Here is a 22,762-nt window from a genome sequence, read left to right on the forward strand (position 1 = left end):
GAGTATTAGGAAATATATTAGGAATATAATAAATACGGAATACTTTGTATCTCCTTAAGTAAACCATAAATGTATAAAAAGTAGGGACAGTCTTTGAGCACATGACACACAGCAGGCAGTCGACAGCTTGGCAAATTTACTAGAAACCGAAAGTTAACTACAAAAGCCCAAAATCTTTATGAAGACAAAAAACAAACAAACAAAAAACAAACAAAAAAAAAAACCAAAAAAAAAACCCAAACCCTCAAAATCCTCTAGCCTTCTTTCATCAACTGCACACATATTAACCCTTGAGAAGCACCTATTCTAAGAATTTATTACAAACTCTTAATTCCCTTTGACACGCCTTTACATCATCCTGTCATCACCTAACAAGGAAACACACGTACTGGCATCCAAGGAAACCCAACAACCTAGTCTTTCAAAAATTTTAATGGAATGTTAATACAGGTACAGCAACAAGATTTTACTCTTGGTAATTATTTATAAGCCAAGGGTAAGAAGCAAACAGATAAACTTAACAGTATCATTAAAACTCACTAAGCAAAAGAAAATCTAGGGAGGACAAGGTTTAGGAGGAATAATGAATTACTGTCACACCTATATTTGGAAAATTACTTAATTTTTCACTGATATGGCACCCTTTTGCACTCTTCATCTTCATTTTAAAAGAAATTAGACTGTACTCCAACAACAAAATTCCTCAACAATTCCCATAATTTCCTAAAGAGTTTAAATTTTCACGATATGGTCAACCTTATAGGAAAGATAAGCTAAAGTTTTCTAATAGTAAGAGCTTGTCCAAAAATGGCCTCAACTGGATGGAGATACTATCAGAGTCAGTGCTGAGGTTTCCAAAAACAACAAACAAACAAGTATGGGTCATGACACACAACTGAAATAGTTCAGCAGATAAGGTCAATCATTTCCAAGGCAATCAGATAAAACTTTGAGTTCTTTTTTTTGAATTTAACAATGCTACCATCAATAGAAAACATTTTTAAATTTAAACAAGTCCTAAATGAGATTAAAAAAAAAAACAGCAAAAAACTGATGATTCTTTTGTATGAAATGAATCAAACACAAACTTCTCCACTGTCATCTGAACAAGTTGAAGATCTGCATCTCTTGCTTCCATATTCAAATTGTGTATTTTCATGACATAAGCAAATCATAATTCCAACCTAATAAAAGCTGTCAATACAGTTCTGCTCTAAATAGTTCTAATATCTGTCAGTTTTTATGAAGGGATAATAATAGAAATTCTGTTTAATTCTCAACTTTCTCATGAGGAAATTATTTGATTTCTCCTCTAAATTGCATTTAACTTGCAAAAGTAGATCAATGGAGATTTAAAAAAAGGGGTTACAAAAAAAAAAAAAAAAAAAAAAAAACCCGAACAAAACAAAAACCTTTTATACAGGCTCCATAGCGGAATTTAAGAGTATAACATAAAAAATTCCTTAATTTAACCAAATCCATTTTTTACTTTTATTTACCATCATTCATTGAAAGAGGATTTCTGTAGTAGTGTTTATCACTTTTAAAAATTATATTAAATTTGCTTCATAATGAGCAAATAGAATGGCTTATCTTATTATAAAACACAAGTAATTAAAATTTCAGTAGTAATTAAAATTGAGCCGTCCCTTCCTTTTCAACCCTTATTCATCACAATATACCTTCTCTTACTGGCTCATTGGTTGATTCTCCTCTTAAACTCAGCATCCTGGAGAAGCCATTGGAAAGAGTAGAAAAAATGCCACGGATGAAATATCCCTGCTGCTCAGACTCCTCTGACCTCACTGAAGTCGGCCACGGTCTACCAAATCTGATACTGCAGCGGGGTTCTGGCTCTGAAATAGATCTGGTGAATGGAACCCGAAGTGACCGGGTGTTGACCAGGTTCAGCTTCTCTGTTGATGTTCCAAGGACCTCATTAGCAGAGGAAGAGGCATTATTACCAACCATCTTTGGCACGACCTTGTGTTGTGCTTCATCCACGTCTCCTTTATTAGTCTGCCATTTCTCCCTTTTGCCCCCTTTCCACCTAAAGCTGGGATGTGTTTGCCACCGATAAGCACCCAGTGGCTTTCCTAGGTTGGAAACAGCATGTTCATTTTTCTTCCTCTTGCTTTTCACTGGACCACGCCAAGGATAATTCTTTAAGCTTGTTCCTATCTCTGAATTTGCATAAGCAGGTTCTGACAAAGATCTTCGATAGCTTGGAGGACAAGGTGATGTTTGTCTCTTAAAGATGCTCATCTTCCACGACTCCATTTTTAAACAACTTCTCTAAACTTTAAGTTTCCTCCACTCTGCAGTCTTTGCAGTTGAACCACACTTGTCCGTGCAGTCCAAAATATTCAACTGCTTAAGCAGCTTTCTTTGTGTGGCTTTGAACCACAGCAGATGTTGCTGCTTAAGAGCTGGTGTCATGTTATTACCCCATTTTCCCAGATCTCCGAAATTTCAGCAGCACCCAAAAATCTCTTGCCTGAAGCAAATTATCCTCAGAGTGAAGCAAAAGTAAAGATTTCCAGAAGATCATCTCGCTTGCTGCAGTAGGTTACATTTCTGTACTAAGTTTTCAGGAAATGATTTTAAAGAAAATAAGAAGTGAAATAAGAGCAACAAAAAACCCACAAACACCTTTCTGGACCAATAGCAGTTAAGTGTTCACCATGCAAATGACAGTGGGTTAAAAACAGATTGTGAAAGTACTCAAGCTGACATCCACACTGTACGGAAGAGGAAAGAAAACTTGCCTCAAAGCCTGCCCTTTAAGTGGCAACTCTTCAGAATAGTTTTTAAAGTCTGTATTCAGAAATTTAATTTCAAGAAAATCACTGCTATTTATACCACATCTTCTCTCAAAATTAATATTGATTGTCAACCAATAGGTAGAGGCATATACTGTTTTGTTCAAGGAGGCACTACAAGGAGGAAAAATGAAAAAAAGAATGCCAAAATTCAAAGCCATTTTAAATATAAATAAATATACTAGAGAGAATTTTAAAAGCATAAATGAACAGAAAAGAGAACAGGGATCAAGGATATTTGCTATGAATTATAGCAAAGTAAAAGCAAAGTCTTGAGGTAGTCTCTTGTGGGAAATAGAACATAGGAACATACATACTTAAATGATTTCTAGAAGGGGAAAGTTTGCTTTGTCAATTTAATTGGGATAAGTTGTCTGGAAAAATATTCCTTGTTTAGACAAAGAAATTCCTTTACTCTTCTCTGTGCTGCTTACAACTTTAAAAAAAAAAAAGCTGACTATTTAAAATTTTGTTAAAGCAAGTACCTTATAGTGAACCAAGATCATGAATGCCAAGTTCCTGGCTGGTTAATTTTTTTTTTCAAATGTCTGCTCCTGAAAATAGGGGTTTCAAATGGAAAACCTGACAGACTTCAGACCACCAATAAAAGATTTATAACATGGCAATCAAATCACTTTGCAAGTTGTAGAAAAAAATAATCTCATCTGGAAAACTAAAAAAACTATTCATGTAGTTGTAGAACATGTACAATGAAGAACAGTTCTCACACGAAGTCTCATTGCTGTAGAAATAGTGAATTTAGTACCATATCTATTCTTTTTTTTTTTAAAGTTTATTTATTTTGAGAGAGAGAGTGAGCACGAGTGGAGGGGAGGGGAAGAGAGAGAATCCCAAACAGGCTCTATACTCTCAGCTTGGAGCCCAATGTGGGGCTCGAACTCACAAACCATGAGATTATGACCTGCGCCGAAGCCAAGAGCCAGACGCTTAACCGACTGAGCCACCCAGGTGCCTTGTATGCTATCTATTCTTTTAAACATCTTAAAATGTTCTAGGGGTGCTTGGGTGGTTCAGTCAGTTGAGCACCTGACTCTTGGTTTTAGCTCAGGTCATGATCTCATGGTTTCATGGGATAGAGCCCCGCCTCAAGCTCTGCACTGACAGTGTGGATGGAGCCTCCTTGGGATACACTCTCTCCCTATCTCTCTGCCTCTCCCCCACTCACACCATCTCTGTCTCTCTCAAATAAATAAATTATATATATATATATACACATACATATATATATATATATACACATACATACATATATATATATATATATACACATATATATGTGTGTGTGTGTGTATATTTAAATGTTCTAGTTATTTCCATTATCATAAGGCAATAATCTCATTTTTGTTTATGCAGTCTCTAAATTTACACATTTCTATATTAAAGAAATGATGAAGTACTTGGCTTTCCCAAAAGCATAACAAATCAAAGTGTCTTACAATCATAACATTTTCCCCTGTTTAAAAACAAAAACAAAAAACAGAAATCTGACTTTGCATAGAGAAACACAATAAACATTAAGCTGTAATCTCTATTTATGGCATATCACACTTTCTACAAAAATTAATCTGCAATGAAAATAAACCTAAATGCAAAATATAAAACTATAAAGCTTATAAAATAAACCATAAGAGAATATATTTGCAAATTGAGGGTAAAGATTTTTTAGAACACAAAAAGCATTAACCATAATAGGAAAATATTAATAAATATAAGTCCATGAAAATCAAAAGCTTATGTTCAGTAGAAGATATATTAAGAAAATCAATAAGCAAGTCAAAAAATGGGAGAAAATATTCACCATACAAATACCTCACTATTTGTACCACAATATATAAAGAACTACAACTAATGAGTAAAACAGAAACCTAATATTTAAAAATAGGCCAAAACAGTTGGACAAACCCTTCACAAAGAAAGCTGTGTGGAAAAAAAAAAAAAAAAAAAGAAAGAAAGAAGAAAGTTGCATGAATGGTCAATAGGCATATAAAAAAGTACTCAATCTCATCAGTAGTTAGAGAAATATGAATTAAAGCTATAATGAGACATCACTCACATCCAAAGAATGGCTAACATTTAAAGGGCTAATAACACAGGTGTTGGTGAGGATGTGGAGCAACCAGAAATCTCATAATTGGGGATGGGAACATAAAATGGTACAATTACTAGGAGACAAATTTGAAATTTTCTTTATAAAGATACACATACATCTACCCTATGACCCAGTGGTTACACTCATAGGCATTTACTCAAGAGAAATGAAAATATACACACTTGTACCTGAATGTTCACAGCAGCTTTATTTAAAACAGCCACAAACTGGAAATGCCCATTGCAGTAGAATGAATAAACAAATTGTGGTATTTTCATACAATGATATACTACTCAACCAGAAAAAGAATGAACTATTAATTAAAAAAAAAAAAAATGTGGACGAATATCCCAGATACTATGCCAACAAAAGGAAATGGACACAAAAGGGTACATACTGTATAACTCCATTTCTATGGAGTTCTAAAACAGGACAAACTAATCTATAATGGAAAAAAAAGCCAGAAAAGTAGTTGTCAATGATGAAGGACACTATTAACAGGAAAGGGGCACCAAGAAGCCTTCTGTCACAGAGATAGGAATATAGGTTTATGTTTTTATCAAAACTCACCCAAGTGTTCACTTAAGATTTATGCACTTTTCCATAATTAAATTTTACCTTAAAAAATTGTAAGCAATATCAAACTCCAGTTAGTAGGTATGCTTAGTCAGTGTTATGAGTTAGCAATTCTGAAATCATTTTCTGTGTATTTGAGGCTTAAGGAAAGAAGTAAACATGCCAAAGAGAATGAATGGATGGATGGATGAATGAATGAATGAATGCATACATACATACAAATACTGGAACTAACATTATGTGCCTCCTGAAATGTTGAACTGTGAAGGATACATACTCATGTATTATTCTTGCAAAAATACTTGACCTAAGTCTAACCTAGTCACAAGCAATATCACATAAATTCAAATTAAAAATCTACAAAATAACTTTTTTTTTTCAGTTTCAGCCACATTTTGTTTCTCACACAAAAAAGGGATCTGAAGCAAGTTATGCCATTCATTAAGATCTGCACAGGTGGGTGTTAAAATAGTCTGCTTCAAAAATGTCAAGGTTAAGAAAATAAAAAAAAAACAGCTATGAAACTGCTATAATTTAAAGGAGACTAAAGAAAGACAACTAAAAGCAATGCATGATCTGGACTGGATCCTGGGGAAAAAATAGCTATAAAGGACATTATTGAGACAAATGACGAAAGTAGAATATGGATTATGGATTAGATAACAGAATCATATCAACATTAAATTTCCTGATTTTGATAGCTTTACTATGATTACAAAAGAGAATGTTCTTATTCTTAGGAAATTCGCACAGTATTTAGGGACACAGGGGAGGGGCATGATGTTTCCAACTTACTTTCAAATGATTCAAGAAAAAAACTATGCATAGAAAAGTAGATACATTATGATAAAACAAATGGGGCAAAGCGTACACAATTATTGAATCTAGGTAAAGGATATACGGGAGTTTCTTGCACTCTAGCAAATTTTCTATAGGTTTGAAATTACATCAAAATAAAATATTAAACAAGTAAAATTTGGGGCACCTGGGTGGCTCAGTTGGTTAAGTGTCTGACTGTTGGTTTCCGCTCAGGTCATGATCTCACAGTTCGTGAGTTTAAGCCCCACATTGGGGTCCTCACTGACAGTGCGGGGGCTGCTTTGGATTCTCTCTCGCCCTCTCTCTCTGCCCCTCCCCTGCTCGCTCTGTCTCTCTTCTCTCAAAAATAAATAAATAAACTTAAAAAGGAAAAGCAAGTGAAATTTTTAAAATTTCACAACTATTTCCTTTCAGCCTGTAATATAGATATTTTCATTCATAACACTGTAATGGTGTCTGTTTCAGAGTATCTTTCGACTAATGTAAAGAAATATCTAGTTCCACAGGTTTTATGGGAGAGGGAAGTCGATCAAGATTAGCCCCTATTAAGACACTTCAGTGGAAAATTAAATTAAGACTATAACTTTGAGAAAAGTTGTACAGGAGTAGAACTTGAGCTCTGTAATCGACCTCGTGAAATTCCGAGACTCAATGTTAAATGAGGAAATTCTTTTATACACTAAATAGGTAAGGTAAAAATAATTATCACAGTTCCTAAACTCATCAACTTAATCCTTCTAAGGAAGTGCCACAATTCTTCTTACTATAAACTTCCCTATTCAAGGAATGTGGAACTGGAAAATATTAAATAACACAGAAAAAGATGCAGGAGAAATCAGAAAGCAAAAGAGCAACAGACTGAGGAAGTGACAGTCTCTAGGAAGAACAGTTAAAGAAATAAAGAAGACTCATCTCTCTCACAACTGCTAAAGTTTGAGTCGAAAAATGCTTCAGTCATCTTTTATCATTATGAAAGCCTAATATTATTTGTTACTTATTTCTCCAAGTTTTATCTTTCATCTGAATTTAAGACAATAACTTGCCACTCCACATTTTCTGAGTTTTCTCAAAATATACATAATGAATTCAGGAATTTTTAAGAAAATATTCACAGGATTTATAGTCTTTTAAAATTAGAAACAATGATACTCACTGAACTACCACATTCATTATAAATCCTACTATAACAATTGGCTGCTGATTGAAGGGTCAGTACAGGAATGTTTCTGCGACCTCAAGTTTCAATCAACTACTTTAAAATTTCCACAGGGGCACCTGGGCGGCTCAGTCAGTTGAGTGTCCTACTCTTGATTTCAGCTCGGGTCATGACCCCAGGGTGGTGGGATCGACCTCCATGCTGGGCTCCATACACAGCCTGCTCAAGATTCTCTCTCTCTCAGGGTGCCTGGGTGGTTCAGTCAGCTGGTAACTGAATATTAATTTTGGCTCAGGTCATGATCTCAGGGTTTTGAGTTTGAGCCCTGCATTGGGCTCTGTGTTGACAGCAGGCGCCTGCTTGGGATTGTCTCCCTCTCTGCCCCTCCCCCGCTTGCTCTCTAGCTCTCTCTCAAAATAAACAAAAGTAAACTTAAAAAAAGATGCTCTCTCTCGTAAATAAACTTCAAGAAAAATTAGGGGCACCTGGGTAGCTCAGGCAGTTAAGTGTCAGACTCTTGGTTTCAACTTGGGTCATGATCTCACCATTCATGAGTTGGAGCCCCATATTGGGTTCCATACTCACAGCACACACTGCTTGGGATTCTCTCTGTCTCTGTGTCTGTCTCTGTCTCTCTCTGCCCCTCCCTGAGTGGTGCACTCGCGCACACGCTCTCTCATAATAAATAAACAAACTTAAAGATTCACTCTCTGTCTGCCCCTGTTTCCTGCTCACATACTCTCTCCTCTCCCTAAAATAAGATAAAAAAAAAAGAAAAAAGTTTCACAATAATAATTTGTAATATTTAAAGCATAGCTTTAAGAACCATTCTGGTTGCTAAATCAAAAGAAACATCTGAATTCCCTAAATGAGTATGCAAGTACTTACATTTGCATAGAGTAAGATGTCACATTGTAATTGCACACCTACCATATATCAGGCACTGTATTAGGACTATAGGGACAAAAAAGAACAGGACAGACACGGTTGCTTCCCTCTTGGAACTGCCAGTTGCTCAGGAAAGGCTTACATAAGGACGGGAAAAGTATACAAGGTGTTAGAGAAGTTACTAAGAGGATTTTTACCAAGTCTAAGGCACAAGGATAGAACCAACTTCTTTTGAGTTTCTCTTGATCTTGAGACGCTGTGATTACATTCAATTCTGCTATAATGTAACATGCATTCCTAAAAATAACCACACTATACAAAATTGTACAATAAAACTACAGGGCTTATGGGGAAGATGGGGCTGGGGAGCCACACTCAGGAACTGTAACAATGACACGTAAGAAAGATAAGAAGCTAATAAAAACTGTAGACCATTTTATACATGTTAAATGGTCAAGAAACACCTAAATGCTAAAATAAATACGGCAGTTACTTTGAAAAAAAAACTTTAAGTTTGCCTGTGGGTATGGGAGTCAGAAGGGTGCAGCCTCTTCTTTTTCGCGAAGTAGAGAAAGGAGGATTATCTGAAATCTGAAAGAGAGCTGGGGCACCCTGGGGGATGGATGTGGCTTACAACACAGTGGAGGACTGAGGTAGCTGCTAGTTGGTTGAAATGTATGCTTTCTGAGTATCTCCTATTCGACACAGTTTAACTGGATACAGTTTTCTGCATTTAGCTAGTTTCTCAGACAAATGCCACATAAGCAAACATAAAATTCACACAATACTCAAATTGTTCCTTAATATCAATCACATGGTACAAATCCTGGTTTTGAAGACAGGCATGATAACAGAACTGACTGTATTTTCTCTTCTCTTCCATATACAATTGATCACTAAACAACAATAAGGCCCACTTATACATGGTTTTATTTTTATATAAATACAGTACAGTTCATGTATTTTCCTTATGATTTTCTTAACATTTTCTTTTCTCTAGCTTATTTTTTATTGTAAGAATACAGTATAAAACGCATACATAAAATATGTTATCAGTAAGGCTTCTGGTCAACAGCAAGCTATTACTAGTTATGTTTCGGGGCAGTCAAAAATTTTATGTGGATTTTTGACTGCACAGGGGTCAGTGCCCCTAACCCCTGCATTGTTCAAGGGTCAACTGTTAAAAGCAGGCAAAAACCAGCAGGAGACCTTACTGCTGGAAAGCAGAATAGCAGCAGAGAAGTGGCTTTTTTTTTTTTTTAAAGTATAATTAACATACAGTATTACAGTAGTTTCAGGGGTACAATCACTCAACAATTCTATATATTATTCAGTGCTCATCACAGTTAACTGTACTCTTAATCTCCTTTACTTCATGAATCCCCCTACCCACCTCCACTCTGGCAACCACTAATTTGTTCTCCATATTTGAGAGTCTGGTTTTTGTCTTTTTTTTTGTTTGTTCATTTGTTTCTTAAATTCCACATATAAATGAAATCATAAGATATTCATCTTTCTCTGGCTTTTTTAACTTGGTGTAATAGCCTCTAGGTCCATCCATATTATTGCACGTGGCAATTTCTCATTCTTTTTCATGACTAATATTTCATTGTGTGTGTGTGTGTGTGTGTGCGTGCACGCGCGCGTGTGTGGACATACACATATGCACATGTGTATCACTTCTTTATCCATTCAACTATCCATGAATACTTGGGTTGCTTCCAAATCTTGGCTATTGTATACAGTGCTGTAATAAAATAGAGGTGCATATATCTTTTCAAATTAGTGTTTTCATTTTCTTTGTGTAGATACTCATAGTGGGATTACTGGATCATATGATATTTCTATTTCTAATTTTTTGAGGAACCTCCATACTGCTTTCACAGTGGCTGCCCCAATTTGCATTCCCATCAACAGTACACAAGGGTTTCTTTTTCTCCACATCCTTATTAACACACATTATTTCTTCTGTTTTTGAGTCTAACCATCCTGACAGGTATAAGGTGATATCTCATTGTGGTTTTGATTTGCATTTCCCTGATGACTGGTGGTGTTGAGCATCTTTTCATGTGTCTGTTGGTCAGATGCATGTCTTATTTGGAAAAATGTCTATTCAGTCCTATGCCCATTTTAAATAAGATTATTTGTGGTTTGAGTTCTGTAAATTCTTTATACATTTGAGATATTAACCCCTTATTGGATACATTATCATTTGCAAATATCTTCTCCCAATCAGTAGGTTGCCTTGTCATTTTGTTAATGGTTTATTTGTTGTGCAAAAGCTTTTTACTTAGGTGTAGTCTCAATAGTTGATTTTTGCTTTTGTTTCCCTTGCCTGAGAAGACATATCTAGAAAAATGTTGCTAAGGCCGATACCCAACTGCCTATGTTTTTCTTCTAGGAGTTTTATGGCTTCAGCCCTTGCATTTAGGTCTTTAGCCCATTTTTAGTTTATTTTTGTGTATGATGTAAAAAAGTGGTTCAGTTCATTCTTCTGCATATAGCTGTCCAATTTTCTCAACACCATATATTGAAGAGACTGTCTTTTCCTCAATGTATATTCTTGCCTCCTTGGTTGCTATTTTCTTTTATTTTTTTAACAACAAAATCTACTGTTATTTTTGTTATTAACAGAGATTTTCATTTTTATACTATTAATTTTTGTAATATATGAAATTTTATAATGAGCATGTATATTGTGCTCCTTCTGAAAGTAGAAATTTACATATAATACATATAACTTTTTAAATTTTATATTAAAAATTTATATACTTATACATAAAATCTACCCACAGCAAAAATAAAAGCCTTAACATTAACCCTCAGAATCTGAATTAGAGAACAGAGAACTAGAAAAGTCATTGCAGATCAACTTAACCAACTCTTTCAAACAATTAGATAAAGGCAGGGCATAGAGATTTGTCCACAGCTACCTAGTTAACAGAAAACAAACAAACAAACAAGCAAATAACCCACATGTATCCCAATTCCCAGTTCAAGATTCCATAACCTCCTTAAATTAGCATTTTCCAAATTAGCATTTCCAAGAACACAGTTGAAAATTTTAGGCTTCAAGAGTGTAGGTGTGACATTAAGTCCAGTTATTCTACTGTTATTTAGTTTAAATGCTAAAATTCTTTCTTTTTTAAAGTTTAAGATAGGCTATCATCTTCTCATTAAAATGTCCTTTCAGATTTACTTCAACTAAGGGAAGCAAACAGAGATGAAAAGGGAAAACTTGAGCTTTCTCAGTTTGCAAACAGTCTGCCACTGTTTCCTATCTTAAGACATACCCTTTCTATACGGAAATTCTATCCTATATATCCCACATGCTCTTGTGTAATAGAAGATGTGACATATGCTACAATTAACAAAGAGTTCTGGAGTTCTGTTACTAGAACAAGACAGCACATACCTCCTTAGATCAACTCATGAAAAACTTTAAAAATAGGAGTCATTTCTCTTAACTAGAAGAAGACATCTTTCAAAAATGCAAAGTCTTTGTTTATACAAAGCTAAGTAATTAATAACAAACATCCCTTTCCCATCTCCTATCACTGGAGCACATCTGCTTCCCGATGAAACACTTCCTGTGGCAAAAACTACCTCCCTTCTAAGCAGAACTCAAAGATACACCTGACACGGACATAACTGCTTCTGGTTGAAGAGACAAAGATGTGTCTGGAGAGGCCAAATGAAGACTACTTTTAACTGACAAGTGTTGGAATCAATGGTCATTTAAAATAAGGAAGCATTTTCAAACAGAAACAAAAACATTGATGATTCCTAAAGCCATTATTAAAGTCTTTTTTAAAAAATAAAAAATAAAAACACTGGTTTTCTCCAACCCCTCTAATCACACCTTCTTTGCCTCCTTTGAGGTTCATTCTTCTCTAGTCTAAATGTTGGGAGTTTTTCAAAGCTGGGTCCTTAGCACCCCCTCTCCATTTTCTCACCACACACATCATCATTCACAGGTACCACATCAACTTACACCCAGTTCAGACCTTGTCTCCACTGAGCAACATACTCATATATTCAATTTGATTTTTGTGCCGATCTCAAATTCAAAATGTTTAAAACCTAACTCATGGTCTTTTCTTTAAAATCTGGTCTCATTACAATGTTCCTTATCCTAATAAAAGACACCACATCCATTCAGCTGTAGAAGCCCAAACCTCACTCATCTTCCTCTCTGACCACTCAACATGCAATCCATGAGTCTTGCTGATTTTCCCTTATAAGTAGTCTCTAATCTATCTACTTCTTGCCATTTCCCTAAATTAACTACTATATTTCTCACCTGGGTTACAACAGCATCCTAAACTCACCTAACTACCTCTACTACAGCCCCATGTAAACCATTATTCTTACTGTACTCAGAATAATCTTCTCAAAATACAAATTTATGGCATCTTGTTTAAAACCTTTCAGTGGGGGTGCCTGGTGGCTCAGTTGGTTAAGCATCTGATTTTGGTTCAGGTCATGATCTCACGGTTTGTGAGTTAGAGCCTGCCATTGGGTGAGCTCAAGCCCCGCTTTGGGCTCTGTCCTCACAGTGTGGGCCCTGCATAGGATTCTCTCTCTCCCTCTCTCTCTGCCCCTAGCTTACTTGCACCTTCTCTCACTCAAAAATCAAACAAACAACAAAAAACCTTTCAATGGCTTCCCCCTACTTTTCTAAAAGCAATGCAAAACAAGCCAAAATTCCTTAACATACTGTGGTGTACCTACCCCACCCCTTCAGCTTCCTTCTTAAAGACAAACTTACTTAAATCCTTCCAGCCCTTTCTACCAGCCACGTTCCCTCCCACCCACAGGGCTCTTGCTCACATTGCTCCCTCTGGAAGGATCTTCTTCCCATCACCACCTCCCTACGTATGCTTCTGGATTGCAGTTCAAGGGTTACCTCATGAAGGGGTCCTCTCCTGACCCATTACAGGCCTTCACAGCCTCATGCATTTCTCTATTACAACTGCAGCTGTATTTGGACATTTCCTTGTGAGGTTATTAATCAATGCCTGTTTCACTCACAAGGCTATAATCTCCATGCCTGTTTTTATGACCCATAGTGACCCCACTGCTTGGCAATGGTGGGCACACAATAAATGTTTGTTAAATCAACTAATAAAACCTGAGAAAGATCTAAAATAAAAGTACCTAACTTCATAATTCCACCAATCCAGAGCCAAGATGACGCTGGTTTGTTCCAAGGTTGTAGAAGCAGAAATGATGAGAAATGGATACTTAGTGTATTTTATTGATGGATTGACGGTGAGTGTGTATGCTATAGACCAAATGTTTGTGTTCCTCCAAATTTATATGTTAAAATCCTAACTAACCCTCAGTGTGATGGCATTTGAAGATGGACTTTGGGAGATGATTAGGTCATAAGGGTAGAACCATTTAATAATGATATTGTTGATGCATGCTGTATTTGCCAACTAAAATGTTTTTAAAAAATTAAAAAATAAAAAAAAATTTTTAATTAAAAATAAAAAAGTACCTAACTTCAGACTGGTAGCACTTATTTAATATTATCTCTGAAACCATGAAGATCACACTGAAATATATACCATGAGGAGAAGGGGCAGAGTAGGGAGAGAAAACAGTCACATACACTCCAGATAGTTGTTTTCCTTGAATCAGTTAGTTATTTGTTTCTTCAAGGATATGGATAGAGGGAAGTATTAAAGGAAGGAAATAAGAATAATGTAAAATGGGAGGAAGGCAAGAAAGAGACATGAAATACTGAATTGTTAAGGAATTTTTTCCCAGAAATATAAATTTAGTTAAGGCAGAAAGTATTATCTTTTTTTAGTGTGTATTTAGTTTTGAGAGAGAATGAAAGAATGAAAGAATGAAAGAAAGAAAGAGAATGAAAGAACGAAAGAACGAAAGAACGAGCTGGGGAGGGGCAGAGAGAGGGAGACACAGAATCTGAAGCAGGCTCCAGGCTCTGAGCTGTCAGCACAGAGCCTGATATGGGGCTCGAACTCCCGAACCGTGAGATCATGACCTGAGCTGAAGTCAGACACTTAACTGACTGAGCCACCCAGGCATCCCAAAAATATTATCTTAAGCCTCAGGTATGCATAAGGCAATATAGGTTGTTAATTACAAGGAAGCAAAGAGCACATCTTTTTCAGAAAGAACATTTCAATCTAAGCAGAGAAGTGATAAATCAAGTACCTATGTCAGCTGCTGAGATAGATGAAAGAAAAAGTTTAAGGAAACAGAGAAAGGTTATAGAATTTCTAAATAGACTTAAATTAAGTTTTATGAAGCATAAATGTCATAAATGTCCTCAGTTTTTCAGGACAGCACTATTTAATTTTCCATCTTCTCAATATAGAGGACTCACAAAATTATAAAGGAAAGTAATTTATTTTACTGTTGTAAGACTTTTCCAACAAATAAATTTTCAGTCAGAAATAAAGGGCAAAAAAGAGGATTTGTGACATTTATTGTGTTCTTTAACATCCACTTAATACATGACCTGTGTTTATCCTATGACCATATTTAAAGGGCATTTACACAGCTGGCAGGTGGAGTTAAAACGCAACAGAAGATTATCAGTTGATGTTTGTGAAGGAGAATCAATAAAGGTAATAACCACATGAATCTACACTGACTTATGTCATGGCAGAATCATTTGAAATTGTTGAGGCAGATTCCCTCAAAATGATCCAGATTCAAATCTATTTTTTTTCATTGCTTCCTGTTTAGCTACAGAAACTTGATCCTACTAAGGGCCTTTATTCTCTTAAAAAATAATTTCCCTGATTCTCAAGTTGTGACTCAGTCTGGCTGTGTCTATCCGCCTTCTGCCAGGGATCAGCTTCTCTGTGGGAACTGGAAATGTGTGCATACCCAAGAAGTGATGCAAGATCCGAACTTTCCCCAAGGGCAGTGCCAGCATCCCAGGACTTACACGTCTGTGCTTCCTTCTCTCCTAAACCAGCCTCTAAGAGATGGAATGCAAAAGAAATAGTTGTGCAGCCTCACAGAAGGAAGTACTGAAAATACACTCCCTTATCTACTTAGTCACACTTTCAAGGTAGAAGACTGTAGGCCTCTAAATTCCTTCTCATTTTCATCCCCCTGTAGATTCACTTCTAGCTTTGGAGGCTAAATTTGTCCATTTATTGACTGGTTGCTTAAGTTGGATAAATATAATCTATATTTCTATCTCTGAAGTATTGGTTTTATTAAAGAAAATATTAAACCCACTTCAATATAGATATGTCATCGATAACAGCTATCCTAAACCCATCCCGGACTAAGAAACATAAAAAGGCACTGACAAGCATTCTGTAAACACTTCGAATTGTGAAATAATTTATGTATGTTTTAAAAATTTCTTCTTCATTCATGCTTCTATAACACTATCTAATGCATTTTCCTTTGTATTTTATGTATTTCTGACTTGTTCACAAGATTTTAAACTCCTCGTGTGCAAGCTCCTTTGTATTCTCCAAGGTGCCTAGCAGAGGACTCAGTAGGCTATTGTCGAATATGTATTGAATTCATTGAAGGAGTGTGATAGGATATCAGATCTTTACAGCTGGAGGGTCAAGGAGAAGAAAGAAGAAGTAGAGCACAAAGTTACCTTCAAATTCTTGGGGCACTAGCTTTCAACCCATTCCCCATCCTAACACCTATCTCCTTTGCCAAGAATTATTTAAAGTACTGTTTCTAGCAAGGTAGCTGAAGTGGTTTGAGTCTTTGTTTTATTTGCACCCATGAACTTTTTTCCCCCATCTGTGATACACTTAAGAAATGTGTGTGTGTTCATTTGTCTTTCTGTCAAGGGTTAATTTTTATAAGAACTTAATTCACTTAAGTCTAGCTTTTGACACTAAGAAACTGGCCCCTCTTCTTTCCACAAAATGAAGTTTTCCCTCATCCAGTATGTGTTGATATTTACAGCCTCAGGATTTTGCTGCAATTTACTCATTCATTTATTTCATTCATTAAGCAGATTGTTTTCATATTGTCTGCTATATGCCACATATCCTAGGTCCCCAGCTCTTAAAGACTGCTTTTACAATTTCTTTTAATGAGGGACATTAAAAAAAATAATGGGTGGCTCCGTTGGTTAAGTGCCTGACTTCAGCTCGGGTCATGATCTCGGGGTTCATGAGTTTGAGCCCTGAGTCAGGCTCTGTCTCCCTCTCTCTCTGCCCCTCCCCCGCTTGCACTCCATCTCTCTCTCCTTCAAAAATAAATGAACGTTAAAAAAACATTTAATTAAAAAATAAATTTTAAAAATAAATAAAAATAAACTTTAAAAAAACAATTTCTTTTAATGAAATAAATATATTAAAATAACAACTGATATAATGGAGGCCCTTTGGATGAAGTGAGAACACAGAGCATGGATTACCCATGGCACCGTGAGGAAGTTAAGGAAAATTCTGCAGAGAAGGTAGTATTTCAACTGAGAGTAGGCAGGAATTTATACTTAGTGAACCCAAAGATGCAAACAATAGAAAGGGAAATCTTATTTCAAATAATTTCTATTGAAATCAGCACTACTCAAAGCTCGATTCTCAAACCCCTGGTAGTCCACAAACGATTTGCTATAAGGCTGAGTCAAGATGAATACAAAAAGAGAGAGTAAGTATTTAAAAACCTTCACAGAAATGTGATAGAGCAAGTTTATCTCTGGTGAATCTAGTAATAAAAGAATACAGCTCATTTCTCTAGTTATTCATCTTTGTATTTGCTAAAGCATTGGTTCCCAACAGACTGAAAATTTTTAAAAACACACACAGAGAGTTTGAGTAGTGCTACTATCAAAATGCATCTAATTCTGACTGTAACTCTCAACTTGTTTCCTATTATAAGCTGCTTTTTCGATCTAGAGAGAACTCTGAGAGGCTTATCCCCTGACTTCAGGAAGAACCTCATGTATCAATTAGATGATTCATTTTAATTAAGGATCAACCTAACAATTCAGTTATGGGAGGAACAGCTGGTTCACATTCTTTAGCACATGTTATTAGAAGTAGAAGCAACTGGATGGTGGCAGAATACTGCTTTACTTAATTTTTCTAGTATTTGAGGTCACTAATCCTTGCCACTCTTTTGGGAGATAGGCCTCTTTGGAAATCATCTTTATTTAAAATTTTTTTGAGAGAAAGCAAGCAAGTCATGGAGGGAGGGGGAGACAGGGAGGGAAACAGGGAGGGAGGGACAGAGGGAGACAGAGAGAGAGAATCTTAGAGAATCTTAAGTAGGCCCCACACTCAGTGCAGAGCCTGATGCAGGGCTCAATCCCACAGCCCTAAGACCATGACCTGAACCAAAATCAAAATCTGGACTTGTATATGCAAGTACATATACAAATAAGACATGTTTGATTCAGATACAAACTCAAATAAGGACAGATCTTCACTATCTAAAAATGTATGCTCTAAAATGGAAAACTCATAGTGAATGCTTATTCTTCTTTATTCTTTATTATCCTATAACTAGGATTGCTGTTTTTCATCCAGAGGTTGAAATCCAAATGAAGTTGAATATGTATAGGATCATGTACCAGAGACACATAAACTCAGAAATAAAAACTCAAGTTAGACCATAGATCACATACTCTTTATTCTTTACTTTGCAAAACAGTTTATTCTAGCCAATAATGGATTCTCTTCTGTCAATCTTATCAGAAACTGCTTTATTTTTAGATTTGAATAATCAGGATACCAATTTAATTTATAAAATATCAAAAGGTATGTCAGGGGGCACCTGGGTGGCTCAGTCGGTTAAGCGGCCGACTTCGGCTCGGGTCATGATTTCGCGGTCCGTGAGTTCGAGCCCCGTGTCAGGCTCTGTGCTGACAGCTCGGAGCCTGGAGCCTGTTTCGGATTCTGTGTCTCCCTCTCTCTGACCTTCCCCCGTTCATGCTCTGTCTCTCTCTGTCTCAAAAATAAACAAACATAAAAGAAAAAAAAAAAGGTATGGTAGGATACAAATGCATAAAAATACATAAGGTAGGACTTAATGAACATAGTTAGGTAATCTCAGGAGTGTGGAACCACACACAAATATTTAAGATATGACTATGCAGGGTTTCATATATTTTGCTACCTCTTTTCCTCTAATTCAGAATATTCTTTTGGTTTTCCAAAATTCTGGATATCTATAAGTACTTTCAGTTCTTTTGGTACCTATTTTTGACTTACTAGAAATATATAGATGTACACATAGGAAAGCCAAGTAGTCTACAGTGAGATGAAAAACAAAAGAAACAGGCTAGACTCGTTTCTTTGTTATCTGTCCACCAAAGAAGAGGAAATACAGTCTGTAGCAAGATTTCTCAAATTCATTTTAGACCTGACAATTTTTTGTGTTTGTTACAGTGTGATTTGGGAACAACTGTCTGTGAACTGAGTGATGTTTAGCAGCACCCCTGGCCTCTACCCACGAGATATCAGAAGCACATCCCACTCCCTAGTCATCACCATCAAAAACGCTTCCAGACACTGTCCTCAATTGAGAACCACTTGTCAACAGTATAGAATAATAGATTCAAACTTTTTTTTTCCCCAACACATACCATCAGTTAAAAAAAAAAAATAATTCTGATCATACATCTCTATCTAGGTATATTTATGTATAAGTTACATACAGGGACTATTGTACTAATATATATCGTAAAATATAAATAAATTTAAACAGAATGAGATAAAAATATATAGAAGTGCTAATACACTTATAACCTGAATTCCAGAGGATTATCTTGTGTACCTCTGGGGATATACATACCATACTTTTCAGACAATTGGTAGAGATTCTATTCATAGATGCAACTGCTTCTTTTATTGGCTCAATTATTGAATTATAGTAAGACTCTGAGACCATTGGGTTATGACATATTCATGCCATTAATAAACTGAATGTAACTCTAAAGTACAAAGAGATATTTCGATCTTTGTTGAAAAGTGAAAATTCTGAAGGTTCCAAGAAAATATATTAAATTCTTTATACTGTAAAGAAACCTGATCTTGAGACCAATGACTCCACATGAATTCTCTGGTTAATTATGGTCTTTCCTTCTCCTTTCTGGCTCAAAAAATGACAGACAGATGTCAGTACTCATACCAGTTCCCAAAAAGTTCCACAAGCCTTATTTTCAAACTGACTCCACTACTGGACAAGCAATTAGTTATTTTATCCTCACATGACAATCAATATTTATTAAAAAATATTTTGGGTATATCTACCAAGGAACGTAAGAACTATATGGCTATTGCTGAATATCCCCAACTTATGCCATAATAACAGTGGTTTCAGAGAGTATTATGAATGGTTCACTAATAGTAACTCATGGTTGGCAATAATGTAGTTGATATCTGTGTAATTGCTCTAGATATTACAAAGGTGACACAAATTAATATTTGAATTGGACAACAATAACTGCCATGGTTACTTGCCTTTATTTTAGATGCTTCTAAGCCTTAATTTTGTAAGTGCCACATTCATTGGCACCACATTAAGAAACTTAGTGGTCCCATCTATGAGTCACTGAATCAAAACAAAAGAAACATCTAAGGGATAGCAATCAATTTGGGGTAGTATAAATTTGAGAAATTAGGTACTTTTAGTGACACTTACAGTTCTTCACCCTAGAACAATACAATTTAGTTCACATGTAGTCTAATATACAGATATTTATAAACATGGAGTATAATTTACCTATTAAATAGTAATAGGCTATAAATGTTTATTGAATTAAAAATAGAATCAGAAGGTAAGTTAAAGGATTTTACTATTTCTCGGTTTTATTTAAACATGTTTTGTGGTAGGAAATATTTTAAATAATGTGTGAAATCAAATTACTTTCAGGGTAGACTTTTTTGTGACATAATTAATATTCTGCTAAAAATGGAGCTATAGTCATTCATTTCCTGCCATGACCAAGTAACTGATACTGAAATTGCTGTCCTGCTATAAACAATTAGATAACCAGACAAAATGTGTGGCACAAGATTTTTCAGATATTGTAAAACAGGAAGCACACTAGAAGGAAAACATGTCAGATAAACCTTATGATAATCCTGGATTTTAAGCTAGAGGCACTTTCTCAATATTGGCACATGGACAGAGACACAGGCAGAACACAATGGTCTCACTGAATTTGAAGAGAGAGTAGTGGGAGTTCAGGGGGACTGAGGCTGATGGAATTTGCAGGGTAAAGTGCTACAGAAAAGGAAATTACACAAAGAGATCCAGAAATCTGCATGAGGATCTGTTTGAGTTATTGGCTGCATAATTAAGTTGCATATGAGTAGAATTAAACTTCATGACTACTAGAAAACTGCTGAAGAGCTAGAAGTTGAAAAATCTTCACAGCTCCCTCAGGACTGGAAGACATCTGAGATTCCTCAAATAAAGAAGAAACCTTGTTTAATACCCAAAGCACTTTTTAGATATCTTCAAAAGGTAACATATTGGTGGTAGAATTAAATTAGCCCAAGAAAAAAGGCTACTTTAGACCCATCCATATACAGCTTTAAGTCAAGCCTCAAAACTAACAGCTGATTCTCAAGAAATGTAAACTCAATCATAATTAAAGACAACAAAAAGCAAAAAAAAACCCCTAATAATGTAAAATTCACAATGTCCAAAATCCGATAAAAAAATGTCTATTCATATTATGAAGTAGGAAAATGTGAAAGCAAAAACAGTAGAAAAATTAATCAGTAGATAACTATGCCAGAAATGAAGCAGATGATAAACTTGGCAGCCAAAGACTATAAAAAGTTATTATAAATGTTTAAGGATTTAAAGGAAGATGGGATAATAAAAAAAGAAATGGAAGATATTTTTTTAAGAACAAAATGGAATTTATATAACTGAAAAATACAGTATCTGAAATAAAAATGTTATGTAATGGACAGAAGAGCAGATTACATTTCATAAAAGAAAATGCAAGTGAACATGAAGACATAGCAATTCAAAATATAAAATTAAAAAGCAGAAGTTGAACAGGGAGGCTGAAAATAATGACCAGTAGTCTGTGGAACCATATTAAGCAATTCCTGAAGGAGAGGATAAAATGGGAGGGAAAAGAAATAAAGTTGAAAAAATAGGCTGAAATTTTTTAAGTTTCTAACTAAAAATCCATAAAACCAACAACAAATCCTAAACAGGATAAACTCAAGGAAACCACATCAAGACTCATAATGATTAAACTGCTAAAAAAATAGTTATGAAGAGAAAAATAATAAAGCCAGCCAGAGGGTTGGGGGACATAACAGGAAGAGGAATAAATATGAGAATGACTGTTGATTACTCATCAAAAGGAATCAAGCTTCTGGGGCACCTGCATGGCTCAGTTGGTTGAGCGTCTTTGATCTTAGCTCAGGTCTTGATCTCAGGGTTATGAGTTCAAGCCCTGAGTTGGCTTCAAGATAATGGAATGACATTTTTATGAACAAGAAAACAGAAACAAAAACAAACCCTGATATACTAAATTCTATGTTTACCAATAAACTCTTCAAAAATGAAGGTAAAAAAAGAAATTTGTGGAAAGAAAACAAATGCTGAGTGAATTCATGTCACTAGATCTCACTGAAGCCTAAAACAAGTAGAGAAAAATAATATTAAAACAGAAATCAATGGAATTGAGAACAGGAAAAAAATAGAAAAAAATCATCAAAACCAAAAACTAGTTCTTTGAAAGGAACGATTCAATAGATTTGATTATCTATTCAAGATAATCAAAAGTGAGACAAAAGACACAAGTTATCAATTTCAGAAAAAAAAAAGAGAGAAGTCATAACTACTGATCACATGAGCACTATAAGAATAATAAATGAATATTACAAACAACTCTTTGTCCGCAAAAACAACAAATGAAACATTTCTTGAAAGACATAATTTACCAAAACTCACAGAAAACATAATAATCTTAATAGCCTTATATTAGGAAAATTGAAGAAATAATTAAGAATCTTCTAAAAACAAAGAACCAGGCCCAGATACTTTCAATATTGAATTCTACCAAACATACAAGAAACAAATAATGCTAATTCTCCATAATCTCTTTAAGAAAGCAGAAGCAGAAGGGCACCTGGGTGGCTCAGTCAGTTAAGCATCTGACTTGGGCTCAGGTCATGATCCTACGGTTTGTGAGTTCGAGCCCTGCGTCAGGCTCTGTGCTGACAGCTCAGAGCCTAAAGCCTGCTTCAGATTCTGTCTCCTTCTCTCTCTGCCCCTCCCCCACTTGTGCTCTGTCTCTCAAAAATAAATGTAAAAAAAAATAATAAAGCAAGAAAGCAAGCAGAAGCAGAGAAACCACTTTCTGACTTATTCTATAAAGCCAGCATTACACTAATTCCAAAATCAGAGACATTATAAGAATGAAAAACTATAGAACAATCT

At 35.4% G+C, this 22,762-nt stretch overlaps 1 protein-coding gene across 8 annotated transcripts in view; it reads right to left on the minus strand.

The window, feature by feature from the left end:
- Nucleotides 1-22,762, minus strand: part of RASAL2 (RAS protein activator like 2) — a 358,056-nt gene that overhangs the window by 235,527 nt on the left and 99,767 nt on the right. For 2 of the 8 annotated variants that reach the window (XM_019426054.2, XM_019426038.2), the window contains exon 1: nucleotides 1,683-2,588. The exons of 3 other annotated variants lie outside the window; for them this stretch is intronic. In XM_019426054.2, the coding sequence (XP_019281599.1) occupies nucleotides 1,683-2,280 (598 nt within the window). In that variant the 5' untranslated portion in view covers nucleotides 2,281-2,588. Of the gene's footprint in view, nucleotides 1-1,682; nucleotides 2,590-22,762 lie in introns of those variants that run through there. 3 more of the 8 variants (XM_053909229.1, XM_019426045.2, XM_019426063.2) reach the window with 2 other exon arrangements.

This window comes from Panthera pardus, unplaced genomic scaffold (genome assembly GCF_024362965.1).
Source record: "Panthera pardus isolate Hobbes unplaced genomic scaffold, ASM2436296v1 HiC_scaffold_21, whole genome shotgun sequence".
NCBI lineage: Eukaryota > Metazoa > Chordata > Mammalia > Carnivora > Felidae > Panthera > Panthera pardus.